This window comes from Mobula birostris, chromosome 4 (genome assembly GCF_030028105.1).
Source record: "Mobula birostris isolate sMobBir1 chromosome 4, sMobBir1.hap1, whole genome shotgun sequence".
Classification (NCBI taxonomy): domain Eukaryota; kingdom Metazoa; phylum Chordata; class Chondrichthyes; order Myliobatiformes; family Myliobatidae; genus Mobula; species Mobula birostris.
The window spans coordinates 93,573,809-93,601,098 of record NC_092373.1 but is presented as its reverse complement, the minus strand read 5'-3'; the positions used below and the strand labels follow the sequence as shown (position 1 = coordinate 93,601,098).

The 27,290-nt window shown below is 46.3% G+C and overlaps 1 protein-coding gene across 1 annotated transcript in view; it reads left to right on the top strand.

Annotated features, from left to right (window-relative positions):
• LOC140197064 (unconventional myosin-VIIa-like) overlaps positions 1-27,290 on the top strand; it is a 262,976-nt gene that overhangs the window by 125,689 nt on the left and 109,997 nt on the right. Inside the window, exon 39 of the mRNA XM_072256983.1 lies at positions 66-179. Coding sequence (XP_072113084.1) covers positions 66-179 — 114 coding nt within the window. The remainder of the gene's footprint in view (positions 1-65; positions 180-27,290) is intronic.

The following is a 27,290-nucleotide window of genomic DNA, read 5'->3' as shown; positions in this document are numbered from 1 at the left end:
CCCACCGGCAGCTGTGTGGACCCTCAGACTCTCCACCCCCTACTCACCCACTTCTCCTCCAATAGGCCTTCGAGGTCCACACCAGCACCAAAGCAAAGGCCCTGTGTGAGAACATCGCCAAAGAGTTGGGGCTGAGCTCTCCAGAAGGACTCAACCTCTTTGTACAAGTAGAAGATAAGGTAAAGGGCATCGCTGCCTGACCTCCGTCCTCTCAACAACACACTTACAGTACAAATAATGTTTCTGAACAACATAGTGAGGTACTCATGGGGACTTAATTGTCCACACTCTAACTGTTACCCATTGGGAGACTAATTGTCCACACTCTAACTGTTACCCATGGGGAGACTAATTGTCCACACTCTACACTGTTACCCATGGGGACTCGAATTATCCACACTCTAACTGTTACCCATGGGGACTTAATTGTCCACACTCTAACTGTTAACCATGGGGACTTAATTGTCCATACTCTAACTGTTACCCATGGGGACTCTAATTGTCCACACTCTAACTGATACCCATGGGGACTCTAATTGTCCACACTCTAACTGTTACCCATGGGGAGTCTGAGTATCCACACTCTAACCGTTACCCATGGGGACACTAATTGTCCTCACTCTAACTGTTACCCATGGGGACTCTAATTGTCCACACTCTAACTGTTACCAATGGGGAATCTAATTGTCCACACTCTAACCGTTACCCATGGGGACTTAATTGTCCATACTCTAACTGTTACCCATGGGGACTCTAATTGCCCTCACTCTAACTGTTACCCATGGGGAGACTAATTGTCCACACTCTAACTGTTACCCATGGGGAGACTAATTGTCCAGACTCTAACTGTTACCCATGGGGAGTCTAACCATCCACACTCTAACTGTTACCCATGGGGACTCTAATTGTCCACACTCTAACTGTTACCCAAGGGGACTTAATTGTCCTCACTCTAACTGTTACCCATGGGGAGACTAATTGTCCTCACTCTAACTCTTACCCATTTGGACACTAATTGTCCTCACTCTAACTGTTAGCCATGGGGACTCTAGTTGTCCACACCCTAATTGTTACCCATGGGGACTCTAATTGCCCTCACTCTACCCGTTACCCATGGGGACTCTAGTTGTCCACACCCTAACTGTTACCCATGGGGAGACTAATTGTCCACACTCTAACTGTTACCCATGGGGAGATTAATTGCCCAAACTCTAACCGTTACCCATGGGGTCTCTAATTGCCCTCACTCTACCCGTTACCCATGGGGACTCTAATTGTCCTCACTCTAACTGTTACCCATGGGGACTTAATTGTCCACACTCTAACTGTTACCCATGGGGAGTCTAACTATCCACACTCTAACTGTTACCCATGGGGACTCTAATTGTCCACACTCTAACTGTTACCAATGGGGACTCTAATTGCCCTCACTCTAACATTTACCCATGTGGACTCCAATTGTCCTCACTCTAACTGTTACCCATGGGGACTTAATTGTTCACACTCTAACTGTTACCCATGGGGAAACTAATTGTACACACTGTAACTGTTACCCATGGGGACTGTAATTGTCCACACCCGAACTGTTACGCATGGGGAGACTAATTGTCCACACTCTAACTGTTACCCATGGGGAGTCTAACTATCCACACTCCAACTGTTACCCATGGGGACTCTAATTGTCCACACTCTAACTGTTAGCCATGGGGACTCTAATTGTCCACACTCTAACTGTTACCCATGGGGAGACTAATTGTCCACACTCTAACTGTTACCCATGGGGAGACTAATTGTCCACACTCTACACTGTTACCCATGGGGACTCGAATTATCCACACTCTAACTGTTACCCATGGGGACTTAATTGTCCACACTCTAACTGTTAACCATGGGGACTTAATTGTCCATACTCTAACTGTTACCCATGGGGACTCTAATTGTCCACACTCTAACTGATACCCATGGGGACTCTAATTGTCCACACTCTAACTGTTACCCATGGGGAGTCTAAGTATCCACACTCTAACCGTTACCCATGGGGACACTAATTGTCCTCACTCTAACTGTTACCCATGGGGACTCTAATTGTCCACACTCTAACTGTTACCCAAGGGGACTTAATTGTCCTCACTCTAACTGTTACCCATGGGGAGACTAATTGTCCTCACTCTAACTCTTACCCATTTGGACACTAATTGTCCTCACTCTAACTGTTAGCCATGGGGACTCTAGTTGTCCACACCCTAATTGTTACCCATGGGGACTCTAATTGCCCTCACTCTACCCGTTACCCATGGGGACTCTAGTTGTCCACACCCTAACTGTTACCCATTGGGAGACTAATTGTCCACACTCTAACTGTTACCCATGGGGAGACTAATTGTCCACACTCTACACTGTTACCCATGGGGACTCGAATTATCCACACTCTAACTGTTACCCATGGGGACTTAATTGTCCACACTCTAACTGTTAACCATGGGGACTTAATTGTCCATACTCTAACTGTTACCCATGGGGACTCTAATTGTCCACACTCTAACTGATACCCATGGGGACTCTAATTGTCCACACTCTAACTGTTACCCATGGGGAGTCTAAGTATCCACACTCTAACCGTTACCCATGGGGACACTAATTGTCCTCACTCTAACTGTTACCCATGGGGACTCTAATTGTCCACACTCTAACTGTTACCAATGGGGAATCTAATTGTCCACACTCTAACCGTTACCCATGGGGACTTAATTGTCCATACTCTAACTGTTACCCATGGGGACTCTAATTGCCCTCACTCTAACTGTTACCCATGGGGAGACTAATTGTCCACACTCTAACTGTTACCCATGGGGAGACTAATTGTCCAGACTCTAACTGTTACCCATGGGGAGTCTAACCATCCACACTCTAACTGTTACCCATGGGGACTCTAATTGTCCACACTCTAACTGTTACCCAAGGGGACTTAATTGTCCTCACTCTAACTGTTACCCATGGGGAGACTAATTGTCCTCACTCTAACTCTTACCCATTTGGACACTAATTGTCCTCACTCTAACTGTTAGCCATGGGGACTCTAGTTGTCCACACCCTAATTGTTACCCATGGGGACTCTAATTGCCCTCACTCTACCCGTTACCCATGGGGACTCTAGTTGTCCACACCCTAACTGTTACCCATGGGGAGACTAATTGTCCACACTCTAACTGTTACCCATGGGGAGATTAATTGCCCAAACTCTAACCGTTACCCATGGGGTCTCTAATTGCCCTCACTCTACCCGTTACCCATGGGGACTCTAATTGTCCTCACTCTAACTGTTACCCATGGGGACTTAATTGTCCACACTCTAACTGTTACCCATGGGGAGTCTAACTATCCACACTCTAACTGTTACCCATGGGGACTCTAATTGTCCACACTCTAACTGTTACCAATGGGGACTCTAATTGCCCTCACTCTAACATTTACCCATGTGGACTCCAATTGTCCTCACTCTAACTGTTACCCATGGGGACTTAATTGTTCACACTCTAACTGTTACCCATGGGGAAACTAATTGTACACACTGTAACTGTTACCCATGGGGACTGTAATTGTCCACACCCGAACTGTTACGCATGGGGAGACTAATTGTCCACACTCTAACTGTTACCCATGGGGAGTCTAACTATCCACACTCCAACTGTTACCCATGGGGACTCTAATTGTCCACACTCTAACTGTTACCCATGGGGACTCTAATTGTCCTCACTCTAACTGTTAGCCATGGGGACTCTAATTGTCCACACTCTAACTGTTACGCATGGGGAGACTAATTGTCCACACTCTAACTGTTACCCATGGGGAGACTAATTGTCCACACTCTACACTGTTACCCATGGGGACTCGAATTATCCACACTCTAACTGTTACCCATGGGGACTTAATTGTCCACACTCTAACTGTTAACCATGGGGACTTAATTGTCCATACTCTAACTGTTACCCATGGGGACTCTAATTGTCCACACTCTAACTGATACCCATGGGGACTCTAATTGTCCACACTCTAACTGTTACCCATGGGGAGTCTAAGTATCCACACTCTAACCGTTACCCATGGGGACACTAATTGTCCTCACTCTAACTGTTACCCATGGGGACTCTAATTGTCCACACTCTAACTGTTACCAATGGGGAATCTAATTGTCCACACCCTAACCGTTACCCATGGGGACTTAATTGTCCATACTCTAACTGTTACCCATGGGGACTCTAATTGCCCTCACTCTAACTGTTACCCATGGGGAGACTAATTGTCCAGACTCTAACTGTTACCCATGGGGAGTCTAACCATCCACACTCTAACTGTTACCCATGGGGACTCTAATTGTCCACACTCTAACTGTTACCCAAGGGGACTTAATTGTCCTCACTCTAACTGTTACCCATGGGGAGACTAATTGTCCTCACTCTAACTCTTACCCATTTGGACACTAATTGTCCTCACTCTAACTGTTAGCCATGGGGACTCTAGTTGTCCACACCCTAATTGTTACCCATGGGGACTCTAATTGCCCTCACTCTACCCGTTGCCCATGGGGACTCTAGTTGTCCACACCCTAACTGTTACCCATGGGGAGACTAATTGTCCACACTCTAACTGTTACCCATGGGGAGATTAATTGCCCAAACTCTAACCGTTACCCATGGGGTCTCTAATTGCCCTCACTCTACCCGTTACCCATGGGGACTCTAATTGTCCTCACTCTAACTGTTACCCATGGGGACTTAATTGTCCACACTCTAACTGTTACCCATGGGGACTCTAATTGTCCACACTCTAACTGTTACCAATGGGGACTCTAATTGCCCTCACTCTAACATTTACCCATGTGGACTCCAATTGTCCTCACTCTAACTGTTACCCATGGGGACTTAATTGTTCACACTCTAACTGTTACCCATGGGGAAACTAATTGTACACACTGTAACTGTTACCCATGGGGACTGTAATTGTCCACACCCGAACTGTTACGCATGGGGAGACTAATTGTCCACACTCTAACTGTTACCCATGGGGAGTCTAACTATCCACACTCCAACTGTTACCCATGGGGACTCTAATTGTCCACACTCTAACTGTTACCCATGGGGACTCTAATTGTCCTCACTCTAACTGTTAGCCATGGGGACTCTAATTGTCCACACTCTAACTGTTACCCATGGGGAGACTAATTGTCCACACTCTAACTGTTACCCATGGGGATACTAATTGTCCACACCCTAACTGTTACCCATGGGGAGATTAATTGCCCACACTCTACAGTTACCCATGGGTACTCTAATTGTCCTCACTCTAACTGTTACCCATGGGGACTTAATTGTTCACACTCTAAATGTTACCCATGGGGAGACCCATTGTCCACGCTTTTTTTCCCATGGGGAGACTAATTGTCCACACCCTAACTGTTACCCATGGGGAGTCTAACTATCCACACTCCAACTGTTACCCATGGGGACTCTAATTGCCCTCACTCTACCCGTTGCCCATGGGGACTCTAGTTGTCCACACCCTAACTGTTACCCATGGGGAGACTAATTGTCCACACTCTAACTGTTACCCATGGGGAGATTAATTGCCCAAACTCTAACCGTTACCCATGGGGTCTCTAATTGCCCTCACTCTACCCGTTACCCATGGGGACTCTAATTGTCCTCACTCTAACTGTTACCCATGGGGACTTAATTGTCCACACTCTAACTGTTACCCATGGGGACTCTAATTGTCCACACTCTAACTGTTACCAATGGGGACTCTAATTGCCCTCACTCTAACATTTACCCATGTGGACTCCAATTGTCCACACTCTAACTGTTACCAATGGGGACTCTAATTGCCCTCACTCTAACATTTACCCATGTGGACTCCAATTGTCCTCACTCTAACTGTTACCCATGGGGACTTAATTGTTCACACTCTAACTGTTACCCATGGGGAAACTAATTGTACACACTGTAACTGTTACCCATGGGGACTGTAATTGTCCACACCCGAACTGTTACGCATGGGGAGACTAATTGTCCACACTCTAACTGTTACCCATGGGGAGTCTAACTATCCACACTCCAACTGTTACCCATGGGGACTCTAATTGTCCACACTCTAACTGTTACCCATGAGGACTCTAATTGTCCTCACTCTAACTGTTAGCCATGGGGACTCTAATTGTCCACACTCTAACTGTTACGCATGGGGAGACTAATTGTCCACACTCTAACTGTTACCCATGGGGAGACTAATTGTCCACACTCTACACTGTTACCCATGGGGACTCGAATTATCCACACTCTAACTGTTACCCATGGGGACTTAATTGTCCACACTCTAACTGTTAACCATGGGGACTTAATTGTCCATACTCTAACTGTTACCCATGGGGACTCTAATTGTCCACACTCTAACTGATACCCATGGGGACTCTAATTGTCCACACTCTAACTGTTACCCATGGGGAGTCTAAGTATCCACACTCTAACCGTTACCCATGGGGACACTAATTGTCCTCACTCTAACTGTTACCCATGGGGACTCTAATTGTCCACACTCTAACTGTTACCAATGGGGAATCTAATTGTCCACACCCTAACCGTTACCCATGGGGACTTAATTGTCCATACTCTAACTGTTACCCATGGGGACTCTAATTGCCCTCACTCTAACTGTTACCCATGGGGAGACTAATTGTCCACACTCTAACTGTTACCCATGGGGAGACTAATTGTCCAGACTCTAACTGTTACCCATGGGGAGTCTAACCATCCACACTCTAACTGTTACCCATGGGGACTCTAATTGTCCACACTCTAACTGTTACCCAAGGGGACTTAATTGTCCTCACTCTAACTGTTACCCATGGGGAGACTAATTGTCCTCACTCTAACTCTTACCCATTTGGACACTAATTGTCCTCACTCTAACTGTTAGCCATGGGGACTCTAGTTGTCCACACCCTAATTGTTACCCATGGGGACTCTAATTGCCCTCACTCTACCCGTTGCCCATGGGGACTCTAGTTGTCCACACCCTAACTGTTACCCATGGGGAGACTAATTGTCCACACTCTAACTGTTACCCATGGGGAGATTAATTGCCCAAACTCTAACCGTTACCCATGGGGTCTCTAATTGCCCTCACTCTACCCGTTACCCATGGGGACTCTAATTGTCCTCACTCTAACTGTTACCCATGGGGACTTAATTGTCCACACTCTAACTGTTACCCATGGGGAAACTAATTGTACACACTGTAACTGTTACCCATGGGGACTGTAATTGTCCACACCCGAACTGTTACGCATGGGGAGACTAATTGTCCACACTCTAACTGTTACCCATGGGGAGTCTAACTATCCACACTCCAACTGTTACCCATGGGGACTCTAATTGTCCACACTCTAACTGTTACCCATGGGGACTCTAATTGTCCTCACTCTAACTGTTAGCCATGGGGACTCTAATTGTCCACACTCTAACTGTTACCCATGGGGAGACTAATTGTCCACACTCTAACTGTTACCCATGGGGACACTAATTGTCCACACCCTAACTGTTACCCATGGGGAGATTAATTGCCCACACTCTACAGTTACCCATGGGTACTCTAATTGTCCTCACTCTAACTGTTACCCATGGGGACTTAATTGTTCACACTCTAAATGTTACCCATGGGGAGACCAATTGTCCACGCTTTTTTTCCCATGGGGAGACTAATTGTCCACACCCTAACTGTTACCCATGGGGAGTCTAACTATCCACACTCCAACTGTTACCCATGGGGACTCTAATTGCCCTCACTCTACCCGTTGCCCATGGGGACTCTAGTTGTCCACACCCTAACTGTTACCCATGGGGAGACTAATTGTCCACACTCTAACTGTTACCCATGGGGAGATTAATTGCCCAAACTCTAACCGTTACCCATGGGGTCTCTAATTGCCCTCACTCTACCCGTTACCCATGGGGACTCTAATTGTCCTCACTCTAACTGTTACCCATGGGGACTTAATTGTCCACACTCTAACTGTTACCCATGGGGACTCTAATTGTCCACACTCTAACTGTTACCAATGGGGACTCTAATTGCCCTCACTCTAACATTTACCCATGTGGACTCCAATTGTCCTCACTCTAACTGTTACCCATGGGGACTTAATTGTTCACACTCTAACTGTTACCCATGGGGAAACTAATTGTACACACTGTAACTGTTACCCATGGGGACTGTAATTGTCCACACCCGAACTGTTACGCATGGGGAGACTAATTGTCTACACTCTAACTGTTACCCATGGGGAGTCTAACTATCCACACTCCAACTGTTACCCATGGGGACTCTAATTGTCCACACTCTAACTGTTACCCATGGGGACTCTAATTGTCCTCACTCTAACTGTTAGCCATGGGGACTCTAATTGTCCACACTCTAACTGTTACCCATGGGGAGACTAATTGTCCACACTCTAACTGTTACCCATGGGGACACTAATTGTCCACACCCTAACTGTTACCCATGGGGAGATTAATTGCCCACACTCTACAGTTACCCATGGGTACTCTAATTGTCCTCACTCTAACTGTTACCCATGGGGACTTAATTGTTCACACTCTAAATGTTACCCATGGGGAGACCAATTGTCCACGCTTTTTTTCCCATGGGGAGACTAATTGTCCACACCCTAACTGTTACCCATGGGGAGTCTAACTATCCACACTCCAACTGTTACCCATGGGGACTCTAATTGTCCACACTCTACAGTTACCCATGAGGACTCTAATTGCCCTCACTCTAACTGTTACCCATGGGGACTCTGATTGTCCTCACTCTAACCTTTACCCATGGGGACTCTAATTGTCCTCACTCTAACTGTTACCCATGGGGACTTAATTGTTCACACTCTAACTGTTACCCATGGGGACTGTAATTGTCCACACCCGAACTGTTACGCCTGGGGAGACTAATTGTCCACACTCTAACTGTTACCGATTTGGAAACTAATTTGTCCACACTCTAACTGTTACCCATGGGGACTCTAATTGTCCACACTCTAAGTGTTACCCATGGGGACTAAATTGTCCACACTCTAAATGTTACCCATGGGGAGATTAATTGCCCACACTCTAACTGTTACCCATGGGGACTCTGATTGCCCTCACATCTAACCTTTACCCATGGGGACTCTAATTGTCCTCACTCTAACTGTTACGCATGGGGACTTAATTGTTCACACTCTAAATGTTACCCATGGGGAGACCAATTGTCCACGCTCTTTTACCCATGGGGAGACTAATTGTCCACACTCTAACTGTTACCCATGGGGAGTCTAAGTATCCACACTCCAACTGTTACCCATGGGTACTCTAATTGTCCACACTCTACAGTTACCCATGGGGACTCTAATTGCCCTCACTCTAACTGTTACCCATGGGGACTCTGATTGCCCTCACTCTAACCTTTACCCATGGGGACTCTAATTGTCCACACTCTAACCGTTACCCATGGGGAGACTAATTGTCCTCACTCTAACCGTTACCCATGGGGAGAGTAATTGTCCACACTCTAACCGTTACCCATTGGGAAACTAATTGTCCACACTGTAACTGTTTCCCATTGGGAGACTAATTGACCACAATCCAACTGTTACCCATGGGGACTTAATTGTCCACACTCTAACTGTTACCCATGGGGATTGTAATTGTCCACACTCTAACTGTTACCCATGGGGAGTCTAACTATCAACATTCTAACTGTAACCCATGGGGACACTAATTGTCCACACTTTAACTGTTAACCCATGGGGACTATAGTTGTCCACACCCTAACTGTTACCCATGTGGAGACTAATTGTCCACACTCTAACTGTTACCCATGGGGAGATTAATTGCTCACACTCTAACCGTTACCCATGGGGAATCTAATTGTCCTCACTCTAACTGTTACCCATGGGGACTTAATTGTCCACACACTAACTGTGACCCATGGGGAGACTAATTGTCCACACTCTAACTGTTACCCATGGGGACTCTAATTGTACACACACTAACCATTACCCATGGGGACTCTAATTGTCCTCACTCTAACTGTTACCCATGGGGACTTAATTGTCCACACTCTAACTGTTACCCATGGGGACTCTAATTGTCCTCACTCTAACTGTTACCCATGGGGACTTAATTGTCCAGACTCTAACTGTTACCAATGGGGACTCTAATTGTCTTCACTCTGACTGTTACCCATGGGGAAACTAATTGTCTACACTCTAACTGTTACCCATGGGGACTCTAATTGTCCTCACTTTTAACTGTTAGCCATGGGGACTCTAATTGTTCACACTCTAACTGTTACCCATGGGGATTCTAATTGTCCTCACTCTAACTGTTACCCATGGGGACTCTAATTGTCCTCACTCTAACTGTTAGCCATGGGGACTCTAATTGTCCACACCCTAACTGTTACCCATGGGGAGATTAATTGCCCACACTCTACAGTTACCCATGGGGACTCTAATTGCCCTCACTCTAACCTTTACCCATGGGGACTCTAATTGTCCTCACTCTAACTGTTACGCATGGGGACTTAATTGTTCACACTCTAACTGTTACCCATGGGGAAACTAATTGTACACACTGTAACTGTTACCCATGGGGACTGTAATTGTCCACACCCGAACTGTTACGCATGGGGAGACTAATTGTCCACACTCTAACTGTTACCCATGGGGAGTCTAACTATCCACACTCCAACTGTTACCCATGGGGACTCTAATTGTCCACACTCTACAGTTACCCATGAGGACTCTAATTGTCCTCACTCTAACTGTTACCCATGGGGACTCTGATTGCCCTCACTCTAACCTTTACCCATGGGGACTCTAATTGTCCTCACTCTAACTGTTACCCATGGGGACTTAATTGTTCACACTCTAACTGTTACCCATGGGGACTGTAATTGTCCACACCCGAACTGTTACGCCTGGGGAGACTAATTGTCCACACTCTAACTGTTACCGATTTGGAAACTAATTTGTCCACACTCTAACTGTTACCCATGGGGACTCTAATTGTCCATACTCTAAGTGTTACCCATGGGGACTTAATTGTCCACACTCTAAATGTTATCCATGGGGAGACCAATTGTCCACGCTCTGTTACCCATGGGGAGACTAATTGTCCACACTCTAACTGTTACCCATGGGGAGTCTAACTATCCACACTCTGATTGTTACCCATGGGGACTTAATTGTCTACACACTGTTTCCCATGGGGAGACTAATTGCCCACACTCTAACTGTTACCCATGGGGACACTAATTGTCCACACCCTAACTGTTACCCATGGGGAGATTAATTGCCCACAGACTAACCGTTACCCATGGGGACTCTAATTGCCCTCACTCTAACTGTTACCCATGGGGACTCTAATTGCCCTCACTCTAACCGTTACCCTTGGGGACCCTAATTGTCCTCACTCTAACTGTTACCCATGGGGACTTAATTGTTCATAATCTAAATGTTACCCTTGGGGAGACTAATTGTCCACGCTCTTTTACCCATGGGGAGACTAATTGTCCACACTCTAACTGTTACCCATGGGGAGTCTAACTATCCATACTCCAACTGTTACCCATGGGGACTCTATTTGCCCTCACTCTAACTGTTACCCATGGGGACTCTGATTGCCCTCACTCTAACCTTTACCCATGGGGACTCTAATTGTCCTCACTCTAACTGTTATCCATGGGGACTGTAATTGTCCACACCCGAAATGTTACGCCTGGGTGACTAATTGTCCACACTCTAACTGTTACCCATGGGGATTCTAATTGTCCACACTCTAAGTGTTACCCATGGGGACTTAATTGTCCGCACTCTAAATGTTACCCATGAGGAGACCAATTGTCCACACTCTAACTGTTACCCATGGGGAGATTAATTGCCCACACTCTAACCGTTACCCATGCGGACTCTAATTGCCCTCACTCTACCCGTTACCCATGGGGACTCTAATTGTCCTCACTCTAACTGTTACCCATGGGGACTTAATTGTCCACACTCAAACTTTTACCCATGGGGACTCTAATTGTCCTCACTCTAACTGTTACCCATGGCGATTGCAATTGTCCACACTCTAACTGTTACCCATGGGGAGACTAATTGTCCACACTCTAACTGTAACCCATGGGGAAACTAATTGTCCACACTCTAACTGTTACCCATGGGGGCTCTAGTTGTCCACACTCAAACTGTTACCCTTGGGGACTCTAATTGTCCACACTCTAACTGTTAGCCATGGGGACTTAATTGTCTACACACTGTTTCCCATGGGGAGACTAATTGCCCACACTCTAACTGTTACCCATGGGGACACTAATTGTCCACACCCTAACTGTTACCCATGGGGAGATTAATTGCCCACACTCCAACCGTTACCCATGGGGACTCTAATTGCCCTCACTCTAACTGTTACCCATGGGGATTTTAATTGCCCTCACTCTAACCGTTACCCTTGGGGACCCTAATTGTCCTCACTCTAACTGTTACCCATGGGGACTTAATTGTTCACACTCTAAATGTTACCCATGGGGAGACCAATTGTCCACGCTCTTTTACCCATGGGGAGACTAATTGTCCACACTCTAACTGTTACCCATGGGGACTCTAATTGTCCACACTCTAAGTGTTACCCATGGGGACTAAATTGTCCACACTCTAAATGTTACCCATGGGGAGATTAATTGCCCACACTCTAACCGTTACCCATGCGGACTCTAATTGCCCTCACTCTACACGTTACCCATGGGGACTCTAATTGTCCTCACTCTAACTGTTACCCATGGGGACTTAATTGTCCACACTCAAACTTTTACCCATGGGGACTCTAATTGTCCTCACTCTAACTGTAACCCATGGGGAAACTAATTGTCCACACTCTAACTGTTACCCATGGGGGCTCTAGTTGTCCACACTCAAACTGTTACCCTTGGGGACTCTAATTGTCCACACTCTAACTGTTATCCATGGGGAGACTATTGTCCACACTCTAACTGTTACCCATGGGGACTCTAATTGTCCACACTCTACACTGTTAGACATGGGGACTTAATTGTCTACACACTGTTTCCCATGGGGAGACTAATTGCCCACACTCTAACTGTTACCCATGGGGACACTAATTGTCCACGCTTTTTTTCCCATGGGGAGACTAATTGTCCACACCCTAACTGTTACCCATGGGGAGTCTAACTATCCACACTCCAACTGTTACCCATGGGGACTCTAATTGTCCACACTCTACAGTTACCCATGAGGACTCTAATTGCCCTCACTCTAACTGTTACCCATGGGGACTCTGATTGTCCTCACTCTAACCTTTACCCATGGGGACTCTAATTGTCCTCACTCTAACTGTTACCCATGGGGACTTAATTGTTCACACTCTAACTGTTACCCATGGGGACTGTAATTGTCCACACCCGAACTGTTACGCCTGGGGAGACTAATTGTCCACACTCTAACTGTTACCGATTTGGAAACTAATTTGTCCACACTCTAACTGTTACCCATGGGGACTCTAATTGTCCACACTCTAAGTGTTACCCATGGGGACTAAATTGTCCACACTCTAAATGTTACCCATGGGGAGATTAATTGCCCACACTCTAACTGTTACCCATGGGGACTCTGATTGCCCTCACATCTAACCTTTACCCATGGGGACTCTAATTGTCCTCACTCTAACTGTTACGCATGGGGACTTAATTGTTCACACTCTAAATGTTACCCATGGGGAGACCAATTGTCCACGCTCTTTTACCCATGGGGAGACTAATTGTCCACACTCTAACTGTTACCCATGGGGAGTCTAAGTATCCACACTCCAACTGTTACCCATGGGTACTCTAATTGTCCACACTCTACAGTTACCCATGGGGACTCTAATTGCCCTCACTCTAACTGTTACCCATGGGGACTCTGATTGCCCTCACTCTAACCTTTACCCATGGGGACTCTAATTGTCCACACTCTAACCGTTACCCATGGGGAGACTAATTGTCCTCACTCTAACCGTTACCCATGGGGAGAGTAATTGTCCACACTCTAACCGTTACCCATTGGGAAACTAATTGTCCACACTGTAACTGTTTCCCATTGGGAGACTAATTGACCACAATCCAACTGTTACCCATGGGGACTTAATTGTCCACACTCTAACTGTTACCCATGGGGATTGTAATTGTCCACACTCTAACTGTTACCCATGGGGAGTCTAACTATCAACATTCTAACTGTAACCCATGGGGACACTAATTGTCCACACTTTAACTGTTAACCCATGGGGACTATAGTTGTCCACACCCTAACTGTTACCCATGTGGAGACTAATTGTCCACACTCTAACTGTTACCCATGGGGAGATTAATTGCTCACACTCTAACCGTTACCCATGGGGAATCTAATTGTCCTCACTCTAACTGTTACCCATGGGGACTTAATTGTCCACACACTAACTGTGACCCATGGGGAGACTAATTGTCCACACTCTAACTGTTACCCATGGGGACTCTAATTGTACACACACTAACCATTACCCATGGGGACTCTAATTGTCCTCACTCTAACTGTTACCCATGGGGACTTAATTGTCCACACTCTAACTGTTACCCATGGGGACTCTAATTGTCCTCACTCTAACTGTTACCCATGGGGACTTAATTGTCCAGACTCTAACTGTTACCAATGGGGACTCTAATTGTCTTCACTCTGACTGTTACCCATGGGGAAACTAATTGTCTACACTCTAACTGTTACCCATGGGGACTCTAATTGTCCTCACTTTTAACTGTTAGCCATGGGGACTCTAATTGTTCACACTCTAACTGTTACCCATGGGGATTCTAATTGTCCTCACTCTAACTGTTACCCATGGGGACTCTAATTGTCCTCACTCTAACTGTTAGCCATGGGGACTCTAATTGTCCACACCCTAACTGTTACCCATGGGGAGATTAATTGCCCACACTCTACAGTTACCCATGGGGACTCTAATTGCCCTCACTCTAACCTTTACCCATGGGGACTCTAATTGTCCTCACTCTAACTGTTACGCATGGGGACTTAATTGTTCACACTCTAACTGTTACCCATGGGGAAACTAATTGTACACACTGTAACTGTTACCCATGGGGACTGTAATTGTCCACACCCGAACTGTTACGCATGGGGAGACTAATTGTCCACACTCTAACTGTTACCCATGGGGAGTCTAACTATCCACACTCCAACTGTTACCCATGGGGACTCTAATTGTCCACACTCTACAGTTACCCATGAGGACTCTAATTGTCCTCACTCTAACTGTTACCCATGGGGACTCTGATTGCCCTCACTCTAACCTTTACCCATGGGGACTCTAATTGTCCTCACTCTAACTGTTACCCATGGGGACTTAATTGTTCACACTCTAACTGTTACCCATGGGGACTGTAATTGTCCACACCCGAACTGTTACGCCTGGGGAGACTAATTGTCCACACTCTAACTGTTACCGATTTGGAAACTAATTTGTCCACACTCTAACTGTTACCCATGGGGACTCTAATTGTCCATACTCTAAGTGTTACCCATGGGGACTTAATTGTCCACACTCTAAATGTTATCCATGGGGAGACCAATTGTCCACGCTCTGTTACCCATGGGGAGACTAATTGTCCACACTCTAACTGTTACCCATGGGGAGTCTAACTATCCACACTCTGATTGTTACCCATGGGGACTTAATTGTCTACACACTGTTTCCCATGGGGAGACTAATTGCCCACACTCTAACTGTTACCCATGGGGACACTAATTGTCCACACCCTAACTGTTACCCATGGGGAGATTAATTGCCCACAGACTAACCGTTACCCATGGGGACTCTAATTGCCCTCACTCTAACTGTTACCCATGGGGACTCTAATTGCCCTCACTCTAACCGTTACCCTTGGGGACCCTAATTGTCCTCACTCTAACTGTTACCCATGGGGACTTAATTGTTCATAATCTAAATGTTACCCTTGGGGAGACTAATTGTCCACGCTCTTTTACCCATGGGGAGACTAATTGTCCACACTCTAACTGTTACCCATGGGGAGTCTAACTATCCATACTCCAACTGTTACCCATGGGGACTCTATTTGCCCTCACTCTAACTGTTACCCATGGGGACTCTGATTGCCCTCACTCTAACCTTTACCCATGGGGACTCTAATTGTCCTCACTCTAACTGTTATCCATGGGGACTGTAATTGTCCACACCCGAAATGTTACGCCTGGGTGACTAATTGTCCACACTCTAACTGTTACCCATGGGGATTCTAATTGTCCACACTCTAAGTGTTACCCATGGGGACTTAATTGTCCGCACTCTAAATGTTACCCATGAGGAGACCAATTGTCCACACTCTAACTGTTACCCATGGGGAGATTAATTGCCCACACTCTAACCGTTACCCATGCGGACTCTAATTGCCCTCACTCTACCCGTTACCCATGGGGACTCTAATTGTCCTCACTCTAACTGTTACCCATGGGGACTTAATTGTCCACACTCAAACTTTTACCCATGGGGACTCTAATTGTCCTCACTCTAACTGTTACCCATGGCGATTGCAATTGTCCACACTCTAACTGTTACCCATGGGGAGACTAATTGTCCACACTCTAACTGTAACCCATGGGGAAACTAATTGTCCACACTCTAACTGTTACCCATGGGGGCTCTAGTTGTCCACACTCAAACTGTTACCCTTGGGGACTCTAATTGTCCACACTCTAACTGTTAGCCATGGGGACTTAATTGTCTACACACTGTTTCCCATGGGGAGACTAATTGCCCACACTCTAACTGTTACCCATGGGGACACTAATTGTCCACACCCTAACTGTTACCCATGGGGAGATTAATTGCCCACACTCCAACCGTTACCCATGGGGACTCTAATTGCCCTCACTCTAACTGTTACCCATGGGGATTTTAATTGCCCTCACTCTAACCGTTACCCTTGGGGACCCTAATTGTCCTCACTCTAACTGTTACCCATGGGGACTTAATTGTTCACACTCTAAATGTTACCCATGGGGAGACCAATTGTCCACGCTCTTTTACCCATGGGGAGACTAATTGTCCACACTCTAACTGTTACCCATGGGGACTCTAATTGTCCACACTCTAAGTGTTACCCATGGGGACTAAATTGTCCACACTCTAAATGTTACCCATGGGGAGATTAATTGCCCACACTCTAACCGTTACCCATGCGGACTCTAATTGCCCTCACTCTACACGTTACCCATGGGGACTCTAATTGTCCTCACTCTAACTGTTACCCATGGGGACTTAATTGTCCACACTCAAACTTTTACCCATGGGGACTCTAATTGTCCTCACTCTAACTGTAACCCATGGGGAAACTAATTGTCCACACTCTAACTGTTACCCATGGGGGCTCTAGTTGTCCACACTCAAACTGTTACCCTTGGGGACTCTAATTGTCCACACTCTAACTGTTATCCATGGGGAGACTATTGTCCACACTCTAACTGTTACCCATGGGGACTCTAATTGTCCACACTCTACACTGTTAGACATGGGGACTTAATTGTCTACACACTGTTTCCCATGGGGAGACTAATTGCCCACACTCTAACTGTTACCCATGGGGACACTAATTGTCCACACCCTAACTGTTACCCATGGGGCGATTAATTGCCCACACTCTAACCGTTACCCATGGGGACTCTAATTGCCCTCACTCTAACTGTTACCCATGGGGACTCTAATTGCCCTCACTCTAACCGTTACCCTTGGGGACCCTAATTGTCCTCACTCTAACTGTTACCCATGGGGACTTAATTGTCCGCACTTTAATCATTACCCATGGGGAGACTAATTGTCCACACTGTAACCGTTACCCATGGGGACTCTTAATTGTCCACTCTCTAACTGTTACCCAAGGGGACCCTAGATGTCCACACTCTAACTGTTAACCCATGGGGACTCTAGTTGTCCACACCCTAACTGTTACCCATGGGGAGGCTAATTGTCCACACTCTAACTGTTACCCATGGGGACACTAATTGTCCACACCCTAACTGTTACCCATGGGGAGATTAATTGCCCACACTCTAACCGTTACCCATGGGGACTCTAATTGCCCTCACTCTAACTTTTACCCATAAGGACTCTAATTGCCCTCTCTCTAACCGTTACCCATGGAGACTCTAATTGTCCACACTGTAACTTTTACCCATGGGGACTTAATTGTCCACACCCTAACTGTTACCCAAGGGGATTCTAATTGTCCTCACTCTAACCGTTACCCATGGGGACACTAATTGTCCACACTTTAACTGTTAACCCATGGGGACTCTAGTTGTCCACACCCTAACTGTTACCCATGTGGAGACTAATTGTCCACACTCTAACTGTTACCCATGGGGAGATTAATTGCTCACACTCTAACCGTTACCCATGGGGAATCTAATTGTCCTCACTCTAACTGTTACCCATGGGGACTTAATTGTCCACACACTAACTGTGACCCATGGGGAGACTAATTGTCCACACTCTAACTGTTACCCATGGGGACTCTAATTGTACACACACTAACCGTTACCCATGGGGACTCTAATTGTCCTCACTCTAACTGTTACCCATGGGGACTTAATTGTCCACACTCTAACTGTTACCCATGGGGACTCTAATTGTCCTCACTCTAACTGTTACCCATGGGGACTTAATTGTCCAGACTCTAACTGTTACCAATGGGGACTCTAATTGTCTTCACTCTAACTGTTACCCATGGGGAAACTAATTGTCTACACTCTAACTGTTACCCATGGGGACTCTAATTGTCCTCACTCTTAACTGTTAGCCATGGGGACTCTAATTGTCCACAGTCTAACTGTTACCCATGGGGATTCTAATTGTCCTCACTCTAACTGTTACCCATGGGGACTCTAATTGTCCTCACTCTAACTGTTAGCCATGGGGACTCTAATTGTCCACACCCTAACTGCTACCCATGGGGAGATTAATTGCCCACACTCTGCAGTTACCCATGGGGACTCTAATTGCCCTCACTCTAACCTTTACCCATGGGGACTCTAATTGTCCTCACTCTAACTGTTACGCATGGGGACTTAATTGTTCACACTCTAACTGTTACCCATGGGGAAACTAATTGTACACACTGTAACTGTTACCCATGGGGACTGTAATTGTCCACACCCGAACTGTTACGCATGGGGAGACTAATTGTCCACACTCTAACTGTTACCCATGGGGAGTCTAACTATCCACACTCCAACTGTTACCCATGGGGACTCTAATTGTCCACACTCTACAGTTACCCATGAGGACTCTAATTGTCCTCACTCTAACTGTTACCCATGGGAACTCTGATTGCCCTCACTCTAACCTTTACCCATGGGGACTCTAATTGTCCTCACTCTAACTGTTACCCATGGGGACTTAATTGTTCACACTCTAACTGTTACCCATGGGGACTGTAATTGTCCACACCCGAACTGTTACGCCTGGGGAGACTAATTGTCCACACTCTAACTGTTACCGATTTGGAAACTAATTTGTCCACACTCTAACTGTTACCCATGGGGACTCTAATTGTCCATACTCTAAGTGTTACCCATGGGGACTTAATTGTCCACACTCTAAATGTTATCCATGGGGAGACCAATTGTCCACGCTCTGTTACCCATGGGGAGACTAATTGTCCACACTCTAACTGTTACCCATGGGGAGTCTAACTATCCACACTCTGATTGTTACCCATGGGGACTTAATTGTCTACACACTGTTTCCCATGGGGAGACTAATTGCCCACACTCTAACTGTTGCCCATGGGGACACTAATTGTCCACACCCTAACTGTTACCCATGGGGAGATTAATTGCCCACAGACTAACCGTTACCCATGGGGACTCTAATTGCCCTCACTCTAATTGTTACCCATGGGGACTCTAATTGCCCTCACTCTAACCGTTACCCTTGGGGACCCTAATTGTCCTCACTCTAACTGTTACCCATGGGGACTTAATTGTCCGCACTCTAAATGTTACCCATGGGGAGACCAATTGTCCACACTCTAACTGTTACCCATGGGGAGATTAATTGCCCACACTCTAACCGTTACCCATGCGGACTCTAATTGCCCTCACTCTACCCGTTACCCATGGGGACTCTAATTGTCCTCACTCTAACTGTTACCCATGGGGACTTAATTGTCCACACTCAAACTTTTACCCATGGGGACTCTAATTGTCCTCACTCTAACTGTTACCCATGGCGATTGCAATTGTCCACACTCTAACTGTTACCCATGGGGAGACTAATTGTCCACACTCTAACTGTTACCCATGGGGAGACTAATTGTCCACACTCTAACTGTAACCCATGGGGAAACTAATTGTCCACACTCTAACTGTTACCCATGGGGGCTCTAGTTGTCCACACTCAAACTGTTACCCTTGGGGACTCTAATTGTCCACACTCTAACTGTTAGCCATGGGGACTTAATTGTCTACACACTGTTTCCCATGGGGAGACTAATTGCCCACACTCTAACTGTTACCCATGGGGACACTAATTGTCCACACCCTAACTGTTACCCATGGGGAGATTAATTGCCCACACTCCAACCGTTACCCATGGGGACTCTAATTGCCCTCACTCTAACTGTTACCCATGGGGATTTTAATTGCCCTCACTCTAACCGTTACCCTTGGGGACCCTAATTGTCCTCACTCTAACTGTTACCCATGGGGACTTAATTGTTCACACTCTAAATGTTACCCATGGGGAGACCAATTGTCCACGCTCTTTTACCCATGGGGAGACTAATTGTCCACACTCTAACTGTTACCCATGGGGAGTCTAACTATCCACACTCCAACTGTTACCCATGGGGACTCTAATTGTCCACACTCTACAGTTACCCATGAGGACTCTAATTGCCCTCACTCTAACTGTTACCCATGGGGACTCTGATTGTCCTCACTCTAACCTTTACCCATGGGGACTCTAATTGTCCTCACTCTAACTGTTACCCATGGGGACTTAATTGTTCACACTCTAACTGTTACCCATGGGGACTGTAATTGTTCACACCCGAACTGTTACGCCTGGGGAGACTAATTGTCCACACTCTAACTGTTACCGATTTGGAAACTAATTTGTCCACACTCTAACTGTTACCCATGGGGACTCTAATTGTCCACACTCTAAGTGTTACCCATGGGGACTAAATTGTCCACACTCTAAATGTTACCCATGGGGAGATTAATTGCCCACACTCTAACCGTTACCCATGCGGACTCTAATTGCCCTCACTCTACCCGTTACCCATGGGGACTCTAATTGTCCTCACTCTAACTGTTACCCATGGGGACTTAATTGTCCACACTCAAACTTTTACCCATGGGGACTCTAATTGTCCTCACTCTAACTGTAACCCATGGGGAAACTAATTGTCCACACTCTAACTGTTACCCATGGGGGCTCTAGTTGTCCACACTCAAACTGTTACCCTTGGGGACTCTAATTGTCCACACTCTAACTGTTATCCATGGGGAGACTATTGTCCACACTCTAACTGTTACCCATGGGGACTCTAATTGTCCACACTCTACACTGTTAGACATGGGGACTTAATTGTCTACACACTGTTTCCCATGGGGAGACTAATTGCCCACACTCTAACTGTTACCCATGGGGACTCTAATTGCCCTCACTCTAACTGTTACCCATGGGGACTCTAATTGCCCTCACTCTAACCGTTACCCTTGGGGACCCTAATTGTCCTCACTCTAACTGTTACCCATGGGGACTTAATTGTCCGCACTTTAATCATTACCCATGGGGAGACTAATTGTCCACACTGTAACCGTTACCCATGTGGACTCTTAATTGTCCACTCTCTAACTGTTACCCAAGGGGACCCTAGATGTCCACACTCTAACTGTTAACCCATGGGGACTCTAGTTGTCCACACCCTAACTGTTACCCATGGGGAGGCTAATTGTCCACACTCTAACTGTTAACCCATGGGGACTCTAGTTGTCCACACCCTAACTGTTACCCATGGGGAGGCTAATTGTCCACACTCTAACTGTTACCCATGGGGACACTAATTGTCCACACCCTAACTGTTACCCATGGGGAGATTAATTGCCCACACTCTAACCGTTACCCATGGGGACTCTAATTGCCCTCACTCTAACTTTTACCCATAAGGACTCTAATTGCCCTCTCTCTAACCGTTACCCATGGAGACTCTAATTGTCTACACTCTAACTGTTACCCATGGGAACTTAATTGTCCACACTCTAACTGTTACCCATGGGGAGATTTGTTCCCCACACTCTAACCGTTGCCCATGGCGACTCTAATTGCCCTGACTCTACCCGTTACCCATGGGGAGACTAATTGTCCACACTCTAACCGTTACCCATGGGGACTCTAATTGTCCACACACTGACTATTACCCATGGGGAGACTAATTGTCCACACTGTAACTGTTACCCATGGGGAGACTAATTGTCCACAATCTAACTGTTACCCATGGGGACTTAATTGTCCATACACTAACTGTTACCCATGGGGAGACTAATTGTCCACACTCTAACTGTTACCGATGGGGACTCTAATTGTAAACACACTAACTGTTACCCGTGGGGACTCTAATTGTCCTCACTCTAACTGTTACCCATGGGGACTTAATTGTTCACACTCTAACTGTTACCCATGGGGACTGTAATTGTCCACACCCGAACTGTTACGCCTGGGGAGACTAATTGTCCACACTCTAACTGTTACCGATTTGGAAACTAATTTGTCCACACTCTAACTGTTACCCATGGGGACTCTAATTGTCCACACTCTAAGTGTTACCCATGGGGACTAAATTGTCCACACTCTAAATGTTACCCATGGGGAGATTAATTGCCCACACTCTAACCGTTACCCATGCGGACTCTAATTGCCCTCACTCTACCCGTTACCCATGGGGACTCTAATTGTCCTCACTCTAACTGTTACCCATGGGGACTTAATTGTCCACACTCAAACTTTTACCCATGGGGACTCTAATTGTCCTCACTCTAACTGTAACCCATGGGGAAACTAATTGTCCACACTCTAACTGTTACCCATGGGGGCTCTAGTTGTCCACACTCAAACTGTTACCCTTGGGGACTCTAATTGTCCACACTCTAACTGTTATCCATGGGGAGACTATTGTCCACACTCTAACTGTTACCCATGGGGACTCTAATTGTCCACACTCTGCACTGTTAGACATGGGGACTTAATTGTCTACACACTGTTTCCCATGGGGAGACTAATTGCCCACACTCTAACTGTTACCCATGGGGATACTAATTGTCCACACCCTAACTGTTACCCATGGGGAGATTAATTGCCCACACTCTAACCGTTACCCATGGGGACCCTAATTGCCCTCACTCTAACTGTTACCCATGGGGACTCTAATTGCCCTCACTCTAACCGTTACCCTTGGGGACCCTAATTGTCCTCACTCTAACTGTTACCCATGGGGACTTAATTGTCCGCACTTTAATCATTACCCATGGGGAGACTAATTGTCCACACTGTAACCGTTACCCATGGGGACTCTTAATTGTCCACTCTCTAACTGTTACCCAAGGGGACCCTAGATGTCCACACTCTAACTGTTAACCCATGGGGACTCTAGTTGTCCACACCCTAACTGTTACCCATGGGGAGGCTAATTGTCCACACTCTAACTGTTACCCATGGGGACACTAATTGTCCACACCCTAACTGTTACCCATGGGGAGATTAATTGCCCACACTCTAACCGTTACCCATGGGGACTCTAATTGCCCTCACTCTAACTTTTACCCATAAGGACTCTAATTGCCCTCTCTCTAACCGTTACCCATGGAGACTCTAATTGTCCACACTGTAACTTTTACCCATGGGGACTTAATTGTCCACACCCTAACTGTTACCCAAGGGGATTCTAATTGTCCTCACTCTAACCGTTACCCATGGGGAGAGTAATTGTCCACACTCTAACCGTTACCCATTGGGAAACGAATTGTCCACACTGTAACTGTTTCCCATTGGGAGACTAATTGACCACAATCCAACTGTTACCCATGGGGACTTAATTGTCCACACTCTAACTGTTACCCATGGGGATTGTAATTGTCCACACTCTAACTGTTACCCATGGGGAGTCTAACTATCAACACTCTAACTGTAACCCATGGGGACACTAATTGTCCACACTTTAACTGTTAACCCATGGGGACTCTAGTTGTCCACACCCTAACTGTTACCCATGTGGAGACTAATTGTCCACACTCTAACTGTTACCCATGGGGAGATTAATTGCTCACACTCTAACCGTTACCCATGGGGAATCTAATTGTCCTCACTCTAACTGTTACCCATGGGGACTTAATTGTCCACACACTAACTGTGACCCATGGGGAGACTAATTGTCCACACTCTAACTGTTACCCATGGGGACTCTAATTGTACACACACTAACCGTTACCCATGGGGACTCTAATTGTCCTCACTCTAACTGTTACCCATGGGGACTTAATTGTCCACACTCTAACTGTTACCCATGGGGACTCTAATTGTCCTCACTCTAACTGTTAGCCATGGGGACTCTAATTGTCCACACCCTAACTGTTACCCATGGGGAGATTAATTGCCCACACTCTACAGTTACCCATGGGGACTCTAATTGCCCTCACTCCAACCTTTACCCATGGGGACTCTAATTGTCCTCACTCTAACTGTTACGCATGGGGACTTAATTGTTCACACTCTAACTGTTACCCATGGGGAAACTAATTGTACACACTGTAACTGTTACCCATGGGGACTGTAATTGTCCACATCCGAACTGTTACGCATGGGGAGACTAATTGTCAACACTCTAACTGTTACCCATGGGGAGTCTAACTATCCACACTCCAACTGTTACCCATGGGGACTCTAATTGTCCACACTCTACAGTTACCCATGAGGACTCTAATTGTCCTCACTCTAACTGTTACCCATGGGGACTCTGATTGCCCTCACTCTAACCTTTACCCATGGGGACTCTAATTGTCCTCACTCTAACTGTTACCCATGGGGACTTAATTGTTCACACTCTAACTGTTACCCATGGGGACTGTAATTGTCCACACCCGAACTGTTACGCCTGGGGAGACTAATTGTCCACACTCTAACTGTTACCGATTTGGAAACTAATTTGTCCACACTCTAACTGTTACCCATGGGGACTCTAATTGTCCATATTCTAAGTGTTACCCATGGGGACTTAATTGTCCACACTCTAAATGTTATCCATGGGGAGACCAATTGTCCACGCTCTGTTACCCATGGGGAGACTAATTGTCCACACTCTAACTGTTACCCATGGGGAGTCTAACTATCCACACTCTGATTGTTACCCATGGGGACTTAATTGTCTACACACTGTTTCCCATGGGGAGACTAATTGCCCACACTCTAACTGTTACCCATGGGGACACTAATTGTCCACACCCTAACTGTTACCCATGGGGCGATTAATTGCCCACACTCTAACCGTTACCCATGGGGACTCTAATTGCCCTCACTCTAACTGTTACCCATGGGGACTCTAATTGCCCTCACTCTAACCGTTACCCTTGGGGACCCTAATTGTCCTCACTCTAACTGTTACCCATGGGGACTTAATTGTCCGCACTTTAATCATTACCCATGGGGAGACTAATTGTCCACACTGTAACCGTTACCCATGGGGACTCTTAATTGTCCACTCTCTAACTGTTACCCAAGGGGACCCTAGATGTCCACACTCTAACTGTTAACCCATGGGGACTCTAGTTGTCCACACCCTAACTGTTACCCATGGGGAGGCTAATTGTCCACACTCTAACTGTTACCCATGGGGACACTAATTGTCCACACCCTAACTGTTACCCATGGGGAGATTAATTGCCCACACTCTAACCGTTACCCATGGGGACTCTAATTGCCCTCACTCTAACTTTTACCCATAAGGACTCTAATTGCCCTCTCTCTAACCGTTACCCATGGAGACTCTAATTGTCCACACTGTAACTTTTACCCATGGGGACTTAATTGTCCACACCCTAACTGTTACCCAAGGGGATTCTAATTGTCCTCACTCTAACCGTTACCCATGGGGACACTAATTGTCCACACTTTAACTGTTAACCCATGGGGACTCTAGTTGTCCACACCCTAACTGTTACCCATGTGGAGACTAATTGTCCACACTCTAACTGTTACCCATGGGGAGATTAATTGCTCACACTCTAACCGTTACCCATGGGGAATCTAATTGTCCTCACTCTAACTGTTACCCATGGGGACTTAATTGTCCACACACTAACTGTGACCCATGGGGAGACTAATTGTCCACACTCTAACTGTTACCCATGGGGACTCTAATTGTACACACACTAACCGTTACCCATGGGGACTCTAATTGTCCTCACTCTAACTGTTACCCATGGGGACTTAATTGTCCACACTCTAACTGTTACCCATGGGGACTCTAATTGTCCTCACTCTAACTGTTACCCATGGGGACTTAATTGTCCAGACTCTAACTGTTACCAATGGGGACTCTAATTGTCTTCACTCTAACTGTTACCCATGGGGAAACTAATTGTCTACACTCTAACTGTTACCCATGGGGACTCTAATTGTCCTCACTCTTAACTGTTAGCCATGGGGACTCTAATTGTCCACAGTCTAACTGTTACCCATGGGGATTCTAATTGTCCTCACTCTAACTGTTACCCATGGGGACTCTAATTGTCCTCACTCTAACTGTTAGCCATGGGGACTCTAATTGTCCACACCCTAACTGCTACCCATGGGGAGATTAATTGCCCACACTCTGCAGTTACCCATGGGGACTCTAATTGCCCTCACTCTAACCTTTACCCATGGGGACTCTAATTGTCCTCACTCTAACTGTTACGCATGGGGACTTAATTGTTCACACTCTAACTGTTACCCATGGGGAAACTAATTGTACACACTGTAACTGTTACCCATGGGGACTGTAATTGTCCACACCCGAACTGTTACGCATGGGGAGACTAATTGTCCACACTCTAACTGTTACCCATGGGGAGTCTAACTATCCACACTCCAACT